The sequence below is a fragment of the Electrona antarctica genome (assembly GCF_951216825.1).
Source record: "Electrona antarctica genome assembly, chromosome: 4".
In the NCBI taxonomy this organism is placed as follows: Eukaryota; Metazoa; Chordata; class Actinopteri; order Myctophiformes; family Myctophidae; genus Electrona; species Electrona antarctica.
In genome coordinates this window covers 47417631-47429258 of record NC_136809.1, presented here as the reverse complement: position 1 = coordinate 47429258, position 11628 = coordinate 47417631, and the positions used below count along the sequence as shown (strand labels likewise).

General features: G+C 41.5%; 1 protein-coding gene across 1 annotated transcript; it reads left to right on the top strand.

Moving 5' to 3' along the window:
- Positions 1 to 1811: 1811 nt before the first annotated feature.
- LOC306921347 (leucine-rich repeat LGI family member 2-like) lies at positions 1812 to 6488 on the top strand (the record flags this gene model as incomplete). Its single annotated transcript, XM_079498458.1, has 8 exons — positions 1812 to 1993; positions 2207 to 2278; positions 2499 to 2570; positions 2705 to 2776; positions 2887 to 2958; positions 3774 to 3943; positions 4765 to 4929; positions 5288 to 6488. The coding sequence occupies 8 exons, from the start codon at positions 1812 to 1814 to the stop codon at positions 6124 to 6126; spliced, it is 1644 nt and encodes a 547-aa protein (XP_079354584.1). The 3' UTR covers positions 6127 to 6488.
- Between the last annotated feature and the right edge of the window lie 5140 nt (positions 6489 to 11628).

Below are 11628 nucleotides of genomic sequence, written 5' to 3'. Positions count from 1 at the left end.
GCCCACCACACGTATAAAATGCACTTTTTGGCCAGAAAGGGATTTTCTTTCACCGGAAGGAAAAATCTTGTCTATGGGGTTTTCTCTTGGCAATATCGGTATAAGAGGGTGCAGTGGAGTAACTAAAAGTATTTTTCTTCTGGTGAAAAAAGAAACCCCCATTCCCACAAGGCCGCAACAGTGGTGGGACTCATTGCAGGAGGGGACGAGACTGTTTATAGGGAAGAGGTGCAAGCACTGTCAGACTGGTGTGAGATGAACAACCTCATTCTCAACACCTCCAAGACCAAGGAGCTGATTGTTGACTTCAGGAGGACGAATATTGAGCCTATTCTGCCTATCTACATCAAGGGAGAGGAGGTGGAAAGGGTCACAGACGTCAGGTTCCTGGGCATGAACATCTCGGACAACATTACCTGGCTGGAAAACAAACAGAAAAAAGACTGTATTTTCTGAGAGTGCTGAGGAAAATAGACCTGGCAGAGAATCTGCTACTGTCCTATACCGTTGTTCCATTGAGTCAGTGTTGACCTAAGAGGCATCTCTCTGTGGTTTTCCAGCTGCACAGTGGCAGAAAGAAAGTCACTTCAGGGTGTCATAAACACAGCCCAGAGTATCATGGCATGTCCTCTTCCATAGGTCTCTGGAGGATCTCTACAAGAGACATTGCAGCAGAAGAGCCAACATAGCATCCTCAGGGACTGATCCCTGCACCCAGGTCATCACCTGCTTGAACTTCTGCCCTCAGGGAGGCGCTATAAGGTCATAAAAGCAGGAACATACTCTAAATATAGAGTATGTATATATTTTAATGCACTGAGCTGGATTGCCAATCAATTGCGTTGTCTTGTACAACGAATCTCTGATATTCAGAGATTCTGATAACTTGATGATGATGATGATGATGAAAAGTGAAGACGCAATTGTGATTGGCAGGAATGACATTTGTGATGACTTGATTGGTTAATGGTTGAGCACGGAATTTGATGATGTATGATACATGATGATAAGAGCGCCCCTCACTAAACACGGATGTGATCTTTTAGAATAAGGTTATTCAATAACACTTCTTGCTCATGAGATTGGTCACGCTAATAAAGCAAAGGATTATGGGAAGTATGAGGGCATGCTCTGGAAGTCTGCAATGTGCCCAGGATAGCCTATGACTAATGCACTTGGTTGTAGTATTTCATCATATTTTACAACTCGCAGTTCATTTTTTATAAACAATACAATGTAGTTAGCATTTTTTAATTGCACGTGTCGTATACCACTCTAATGGCAAAAATGTTTGAACAACCAATGCATTTGGAGAGATGCACAACTATAAGGCCTATTAACCAAAGTTCATCCGATGTAGGCTATTCATATGCATAACATAACATGGATGGCATGTTGAACACACTAGCCTATATAGCCTACTTGAAGAACGATGCCCATTCTGAAATCAATGTATCGCTGTCCATGGTTCTGAAATTCTATTTTCAAGCTTGCTGAGACACTTTTCGTCTTTCCGCTTCGACATCGATAAATAGCAGACCTATTGAGTCTCAGACTGAATTAAATTCTGTGGCACGCATTGTGTAGCGAGGCTCAATGAGGATACTTTGCATCGATATTGCCACGCTGAGTGACTTTCATGGAAGATGATGTAGCGGTAGCCCTATTTCCTCCGGAACGCAACTGCAGCACTAACTGCTTGTGTCAGGGATTCCACTGCTGCATTTCATGTAGCCTATGGGGAGGGAGACAGCTCTTATTGACTTCGCTCTCACTTATTAAGCTATTATTATTCATGTTCAATAATCAACATGCCATCTACTAAGCATTGGCTATTAAACGGGTTTGCTGTTCTACTGTGCGTTTGTGTAGCAGTTCATGAATCTAAAAGGATTTTCAAATGTCCTTCAGGATGTTCCTGCTCCAAGGAGACGATTATCTGCGTCGGCACCTCGCAAATTCCACGGACCATACCGAATGATATCAATTCATTGTAAGTTGCTAATTACGTTTCTTCAGCAATGGGCTTAAATGCAGGCTAAAATACAACTGATATCGCATTCAAGGTGACAAGCCATTATTTCCATGCTGTTCCTTGTATACGTCACTTCATATTTGGGTGGTATTGTAGGCTGTTTGATTTAGATTTGTACAGTAGGCTATACTTTATGATAATAAATGAATATTGTTGTTCCTATTCCAACAGGAGTATAGTAAATGGATCAATTACTGAAATCACAGAGGGAATGTTTTCACTTATGCCATCTCTGCAGTTGCTGTAAGTTGAACTAAGACTTGAATGTTAAATATTTAATTTGACATATGGAATTAATAATCAACAAATCCTCTTATGTATGTTTCTCTTCCTCTCACACATACTTACATACTGTACATGCCTACACAAAGTGGATGAATTGTGTGAAAGTATAATAATTTGTCTTTGCTGTGATGCAATTGTGATGCAATGTCATATAGATTTGCTTGTGTGCTTTTCACAGGCTTCTAAATTCAAACTCTTTGACAACAATCCAAGATGATGCATTCTCTGGCCTCCCTCATCTTGAATATTTGTGAGTATTGTTGAAGATTGTATAATCTTTATTTTCTTTTCTTAAATAATTGTTTGTCAATAAAAGCATTTTTCATCATACTTATGTACTGCCTTTCAAAATTAAGAATGTTATATATTATATTCCTTTAAAAGATTCATTGAGGGGAACCAGATTGAGGCTGTCACCAAAAATGTATTCCGAGGTCTACGCGATTTGACTCATCTGTAAGTCTTTCTTGTTGTATTTTGTATAAGTCCAAAATAGTGAGAAATGACAAGTAACAAAATGGTATCACTGCATTGTTCTTGTTCTTGCCTATATGTTTCCGTTTTAGGTCTCTTGCCAATAACAAGATGAAGGTTCTGCCAAGGAACCTCTTCTTCGACTTGGATTCCTTGCTAGAACTGTGAGTAAGCAATTGTAATAAAAGCTGTTGGGAGGAGTTTTCCACACCTCAAGCTGACTCAGGTTGTGCTTGTTTGAAACCTTGTATTATTCAGATCATCCAGATTCACCCATTTATTCCTGTTATGGACTTGTATACCGGTAGTTTGACTGCGACACTGTAAAAATTGGACCCATCAATGTTTATCCCCATTAGGGCGTGGCTCCATGGCAATGTCCGCCAGTACGTCCGTCCATCATTTTGTCCCCACACAAGTTATCTCTAAAAGTAGCCTACTGGCTGGATTGCATGGCATGGGATTCACTGTGCACCTTCATGTTCCCCAGAAGATATACTGTAGCACCCACCCACAAAATGTTCTCTTGCACACCAACAAAGAAATACAAATAAAATGAATGGAAAGATTGCAATGAAAATGCATCCATGCTTCCTAGCTGGAGGATGACCCCTATACCTATATTAGTGAGGACATGGACACTCTAGTGCCTCCCAAAGGCCTAAATGTTCACTCGCACACACACATATCTATAACACCAATGTTTTATTTATTTATTGCTGTGATATATTTGCTATGATATTAGCCTTTTTCTTTTGTATTTTTCTTTGTATGAGGCTATGCAATTGTGCAAATCAGCATTGCACAAATGAAAATCCCTAGTAGTTCTTATAACTTATGCAGGCATAGTAGGTGGGAGTTATATTGTCATTTTTGTTCTGCATTCTCTGTACGAGATGTGATTAATGATTTGCTTTCTCGCAATCAGTACATTTTCAGTGTGTATAAATCATGACCTCTCCTGTCAAATGTGTCATAGGGATCTGCGAGGCAATGTTTTTCAGTGCAACTGTGAGAACAGGTGGCTGATGATGTGGTTGAAGAACACAAACGCCACTGTATCAGATGTCTACTGCACCGGGCCTAGCGAGATGAAGGGCAAGCGGCTCAATGACCTTCCCATTGCTCCGGGCGAGTGTATGTCCACAGGTAAAATGGCCATGTGCTACAGGAAGCTTTTTAGTCGTAGGGACATATATATACTATAAATCTAAATACGCCACACAACACGATGGGAAAAAAGAATGATCCACTACCCAGCACACAATAATAATATTCTCAGTGTTATTTGAGCTACGAGAGTGCATAAATGGCACCAACCTACTCGTGAATGATTGGAAATGCATGGCACACCCGTTCCTTTTCTGGCCATACAATATATGGAGTTCTGTGATGACATGAGTATATGCCAGGGGTCGGCAACTTTTCTGACATGAAGTGGCAATTAAGGGCGAGGTTGCGCATCATTGTGATGTCAGAACATCATTGTGATGTCAGAACATCATTGTGAACAGGCCAGCTCCATATATGGAAATCTAGGGGTGATCAGGTGTTGTTAAAACACTGGGCACTGCACTACCTGTGGTGGTGTGGAACGTGTAAGGATGGTCATAAAATTGACATATCCCCAGTGTTATGATGTCACAAAAAAATTGTATTTTCGATTGGGCAATGGGCCTTTTGACTCAAAGGTTTTCAGCTTTCAGGAAGAAACCAAAAATACAGAGGGAAGACATATTTGAATATTCTATATTCTATAATATTCTAACCACACCTGGAGGTCTATTAGAGTAATGTTAGATAGACACATGCAAAACATTAAAGGTACAAAACTCACGGCACTCCATCTTTAATATCAGTGGTAAAACATTCACAGCATGACACATACGTTCATTTGATGAGAAAACAATTGACATCTTAACAATATTTTGCTTGTCTTACTAACCTTTCTGCATTTGCCTGTCTCACAGATTTTGTCCGTCGTCAGTCAATTCCTGTCCAGTCGATGTCAGCAGACATCTTCTCCCATAAAGAAGACATCTATGTAGCAATGGCTGCCCCCAGTACCAACAGCTGTGTGGTCATGGAATGGGATCACGTTGAACTGAATTTCAGGCCTTTACAGAACATTACAGGTATAACAAACCCCATATTATAATGTTAGTTTAAGGTTCATATTGTCATTATTGTTAATGTTGTTTTGGCCCTAGTTTGTTCATCATTTTAATTCTAAAATCATTTTAAATAATGAATTTAATTCATCCATATTCTGGCAGACATTTACATTCGGTGGTAAAAGAAGATCTACAAGCTCATAATATGTTGCAAGGTGACGTGTTGTGTGAGCTTGTAGATTTGAACGAAAACAGGACGGGCCGGGTATAGACCCTGGGGGACTCTGGTCAACAACGTATGTAGGGTTTAAGTGGTTAAGACTTGTTTCATGGATTTTAGCATTACGACTTACTGTAACCGACAATCATTTTGCTACAGGGAAGTCTGTTGTTGGATGCAAGTCCGTCCTGATTGAAGACCATGTCTTGATAATCGTCACTCAGCTCTTCGGTGGCTCACATATCTACAAGTTTGATGACCAACAGAACAAATTCTCCAAATTTCAAACCATTGAGGTCTTCAACATCTCCAAGCCGAATGACATTGAGGTTTTCCAAATGGATGGTGACTGGTACTTTGTGATAGTAGACAGCTCTAAGGCAGGCATTTCTACATTGTACAAATGGATGGACCAACCAGACCGGAACGAAACTGGTTTCTACTCTTACCAGTACCTCCACGAGTGGTTCCGGGATACAGATGCTGAGTACATTGAAATGGATGGTAAGTCCCACCTCATCATAGCCAGTCGCTCCCAGGCACCTGTTATCTACCTGTGGAACAAAAGCACCCTTAAGTTCATGTTTCACAGTGAAATCCCAAATGTTGAGGACGTAGTGGCAGTCAAAGCTTTTCAGATCGAAGGTGAACTGTATCTGACCATGACCTGCTACATCGGTGACTCCAAAGTTCTCAAGTGGACCAGCAAGCAGTTTTCTGAGGTCCAAGCCCTGCCATCTCGTGGAGCAATGGTCCTCCAACCATTCACTTTCACGGGCACTAGGCACTACCTAGCTCTGGGCAGTGATTATTCTTTCACACAAATCTATCTCTGGGACTCTGACACCAAAACCTTTGGCAAGTTTAAGGACATTTATGTGCAGTCACCACGGTCATTTACTGTGGTGAACACTGACCGAAGGAATTTCATCTTCTCCTCCAGCTTCAAGGGCAAATCAATGGTTTTTGAACATATCATTGTAGACCTAAGCTTATAATACCCAGCAACATAATGTAAGACCTCTCTCTACTCTTGGTAACTGTAACTGTTCAGCAACTGATAGGTGTATGAGAAAGACATCACGACTACTGTATATCATACTTAAATGCCATAAAATGTAGCTTACTTAATCTAAGACACATATCTTAGCAATGCCTATGCATCTCCCATGATTATGATGGTATAGTTTATAATCATGGTGGTAATTAAGTGCAACGATAAGCCAAGAGTAGGCATCATATTTTTTCGCTAGTTTGAAACCAAAGGACAATGCAATAGAAATCAAAGGCAATATTTGCAATGTAACCTGCATGCTAATTATTTTGTGACACAATTGAGATTAACTGAAAAGTAGCCAACAACAATTATGACATCTAACAAATATGAAATCACACTAGAAAGTTCTGTTCTTAACCCATTTTGGCCTGAGGCCAATTCTAAAAACGTCTTCTAAATCCTAATTTTTGAATACTGTACATACTGTACAAAACCCCAAAATGGGTTCCCGGGCCTGAAGGGGTAAAACACCAAAAGGGGTTCCCGCCCAGAATGGGTTGGGGCAAGAACACTTTGGTAGAGGTTTCTTTCCCAAAAATATGCTCCCCATTTACCGTACTTACATTGTATGGCAAAACTGCTCTGGACGCTTTCTTGTTTGCGTTCATTTGTGGCATGAAAGAGAGCCTTTAGAGCAGTTAATGTACTAACCACAAATACAATTGAATGAAAATCAACATTAATTACTGACAATGAACAGCAAGAAATGTATCTTAAGCTTTCTTACTGTATAGACCGAGTGCCTGATTAAGTGCAAGACAGAATGTCATATATTATTATTTACGTACTCTGGATTCCTATGCAAAATGTGTGCTCTGAATTGTTTTGTATGCTGTTATACCATCTGAAATGCCTTGTAGCACTAGCACCACAGCTGTGTTGTCTTAAGTTAAAAGAACACATTTAGCTTTATTTGTAAATGTCTTTTTCATTTTTTCATTTGTGTACAACCAATGGAGTTTAATTTGACCGGTAATAGTCCCATCAATATTAGTTTTCATATCTCTGCTCTTAAAAGCAATGGTTGGTTCTTCATAATGGATGTATCTTTCCTTTACTGCTGCGTTGTGTGCTATTCATGACTAATAATATAAAATATATATATATATACGTTTGACCTATTGTACTTTGATTTCTGTGATGCAATTTAGACACATTTTAGACATAACGTATTTTAGTTTCGTCAGAAATCTTATTTGCCCTTGAGCAGTATAAGACTGATTGTACTCATCATCTCCCAGGTTTTAAGGTTCATTTTATGTGTCATTTACATATTGCACATGAAACAAAAATCATACTCAGGACCAGCAGTGTACAATAAAATAACTATAATTAAAAAATAAACTAGAAAAAGTGCCCTTCTGGGCACAGGTCTCCACCAGGAGGATAGGAGTGTGTGTGATGTTTGGCAAAATGTTTAGGAGTAATATAAACATGTTTTTTTGTTTGTTAGTTTTTTGCAACAATTTTCTTCATTTTGTTGAGGAATGCAGAGTGCCTGGTGGCACTATAATAGGCCAATGTGAAAAGGGTGCCATTTCTTCATACGCCTTTGATGGCAATTGGATGATTTGAGGCATTTTGTTCCAAAAATGTGTTTTGCAAGAATCAACCTGTTGGTGGCGCTATAACAGGCCAATGTGAAAAGGGTGGGATATATTCCTCAGCCTAGTAAGAAAATGTGTGAAAGATTTCACATAAATTGCATGCTGCGTTCATGATTTGAGGCTTTTGTTCAAAACGGGGCAATCTTGCAAACTGTGAAAGCCAATTATAGCCAATTAGGATGGAATATGGTTGGACAGATTTTTGGACAGAATCTGGAGGAGTAATATCAAAAAATGTGTTTTACAAAAGTCGGCCTCCTGGTGGCGCTATAAAAGGCAGATGCGGAAAATGCAGGTCAAAGGTTTGTCCTTGGCCTCTAAGGAGTGCATGCAACGTTTCACGCAGATCGGTGCAGTTTTAGGTAAAAAATTTGAAAAGCTGCCTCATGGTTGCGCCATAACAGGCCGCTCTGGAAAATGTGGGGCAGAGGTTCATCGTTGGCATCCAGGGAGTGTGTGTGCAAAGTTTGGCATCGACCGGGTTAACGGTGCCGGAGATTAGCTGGTAACGGACACACACGGACGGAGTGCAAAACATACTCTCTCCCCATGCCTTCGGCCTGGTGGAGACAAGGACGGAGTGCAAAACATACTCTCTCCCCATGCCTTCGGCCTGGTGGAGACGAGGACGGAGTGCAAAACATACTCTCTCCCCATGCCTTCGGCCTGGTGGAGACGAGGACGGAGTGCAAAACATACTCTCTCCCCATGCCTTCGGCTTGGTGGAGACAATAAGCACAAAATCCTAAAGTGTAGTGAAATTAAAACTGAGAAGCATATTGAAAACATTAGCATTCAGCTACATAAAAACGAGATAACATGGCAGTATGAAATACAGCACAGCAATGCAGAACAAGAACAGTGAAAGTACATTTATTGGGGCATAGAGTTCATCAGTCTAACAGCCACTGGGTAGCCTGGCTCCAGCCCTGAATCGCTAGCCGCGCACGCATTAAAAGAAAATATGTGAAACAAAATTCAGGCTGAGTGTCAGGCTAGCCCCCGGGTAGAAGAAGCTGCATTTAAGCCTTTCAGTTCTAGTTTTTGGGTCAAACTGTTTATGGGCCGGGTGAGTTTTGTCCTCCATAATGTGGGCCACACTAGTTGCACCCGCTGACGTAGATGTCCTCAATGATTGGAAGGAAAACTGTTGTGGGTGATCTTCTGCAGGGCGGTTTTCACCACCCTGTCTGCAGCGCCTTCTTGTCAGCAGCAGAGCAGTCCCCATATAACAGGTGGTGAGAGAGAGTACTCTACACCAGCTCAGTGGCCTTGTGGTTAAAGTGTCCGCCCTGGGACTGGGAGGTTGGGGTTTGATCCTTGGCCGGGTCATACGAAAGACTCTGAAAAATGAGACCCAATTCCTCCCTGCTTGGCACTCAGCATCAAGGGTGGGATTGGGGGTAAGTACCTGCGACACATAATAAATGTCCAGGGGGTGTACTTGTACATCAAGCTGCCTCATGCTACAGAAACAGGAGCCTATGGGCCTCATGGCTCGGCATGAGGCCCATTCTACACCTGTAGAAAGCAGTGGTGTGAAGTAACTATTACTGTACTTAAGTGCAATTCTGAGGTATTTGTACTTTACTTGAGTATTTCCAACTTCCAATACTCGGATCCAAATGAAAATAGCCGATCTACAAGCACACAATGCACACAAGCACACATTACGAAGCTATTTTCAAAAGACTGTTTTGATAACTTGAAACGGGACATTCTGCATAATGAGTACTTTCCTACTTTTGGTACTATAGTATATTTTGATACTTTTGTACTTTTACTCAAGTACATTTTGAATTCCAGACTTTTACTTGTAACAGAATATTTGCAGTATTGACACTTTTACTTAAGTGAAAATTGTGAGTACTTTTTAGACCACCAGCCTCCAGCAGCACTGAGGTAGTGAGGTCAGCCTACCTCCAGGCAAACATCCAGACAACCGACAACCACATTGTGAAATTGTTATACCATAACATAAAACATAATTGTTATACCATAACATAAACATAATATTATTATGTCTCCCATTTAGGCCTGCAGCCGATTCTAAAAACGCCTTCTTAAATCCTGACCTAAGTCTTCTGAAAAACTTCAAATATTTACCTGTATGTAGCAGCATCAATTTTTTATATATTTTTAAAATACTGTACATAATGTACAGAACCCAAAAATGGGTTCCCGGCCTGAAGGGGTAAAACACCAAAAGGGGTTCCCGCCCAGAATGGATGAGAATTTGAACACACACACACACACACACACACACACACACACACACACACACACACACACACACACACACACACACACACACACACACACACACACACACACACACACACACACACACACACACACTTAAACCAGTAAGGTGTCAGCCCAAACCTTATTTAAATAATGCACATTTAAACTTTCAATAATGATTTATTGACTGGTGTAGTAGGCCAGATTTTTACATACAAATATAAAGGTGTGACCTAGTGGCTCTGATTACTTACTCTTGATTATATTGAGTATTCTGACCTCTATATCATGCATAGCACCACACACCGTGAAACATGAGCGTGTCATAAAATGCTCCAGTGAGTTTCGAATTTATAGGCCTGTCAGCAACTCAGCACCTGGCTACTGAAACAGCATTTTATTTTACCTTACTTGAAAGTTGAACATAGGAGGTAATATGCCATAGATGCAGAAATGCTTGTAGTAATAGACAAATTAATCCTTCTTGGAAACAATTTAGCTTGTTCTTGTATTATTTATGTAGTTGGGAATTATCATCCAATGTGATGAATCTGTTCTCTGCTCTTTCAAACTGATCCTGCAATATTATATGCCATGCACCTACCTACCTACCTACCTACCTACCTACCTAGGCTACCTAACTCCAACTCAGCAGTCACGCCAGTCAGCACTGACCACAGGAAATCCAAGCTCCATCCACACCCTCTCTGTACACATCCTGGAGGGTGGTGCATTCTCTCTCTCCCTATCTCTCTCATAATATTACTTGCACAAGCAGAGCGCACAAGTACTGTAATCGGCTGTGTACGTCGGCGGCGAATCAGGGACCATTAGTGGCGTCGCTCCGCGCTCGGACAATCAGGGACCAAGAACAGCGATCGGCTGGGTATGTATGGCGGTACATCCCACCAGCCAATGAGAAACCGCACTGTTCTCGATGACTAAAGTACGTTTCAAAATTGGTATAAGGTCAATAGGGGGTATGTATCGGCCGGGTATGTGTGTATGTCGGTGTACTCCACCTGGCAATGAGGGACCACTGACCACTGTTGTATTTCAAACCTAGACAGCAGCAGAGAGCTTTAGGACTCAGAGCAGCAGTCGTACCAGCAGTGGTGAGCGCACCTCATGGCGCGCTCTGCTTGCGCACAAGTAGGCCATACATGGCCTACTTGTGCGATGGGCAATGGGCAAGTTGGCAGCTCGACAGAGTGCATTTCTAGTTTTCTTCTAGCATCACTGCTGACGTACACTGTCTGCGAGACAGCAGACAGTGAACACCTGACCCAAATAAATATTAATTAGTCTTCTGATTTGTGCAATCATGCCAGAATATTAATCTCCGTGCTGTACTAGACAGTAGGCCTGGCTATACCGGTATGGCATGGTGTCACCATGTCACCATGATGGTGATGGTAACACTTCTGGCAGCGGTGGCCGAACGGTTTGCGGAGCGGTCTTGATACCGGAAGGTCGCCAGTTCGAATCCCCGGACCGGCACGTTAAAATTACCACCGCTGAAGTGTCCTTGAGCAAGGCATTGAACCCCTACCATGAAATGTTCTATGAGCAGGGTGTGGCTGTAAACAAGC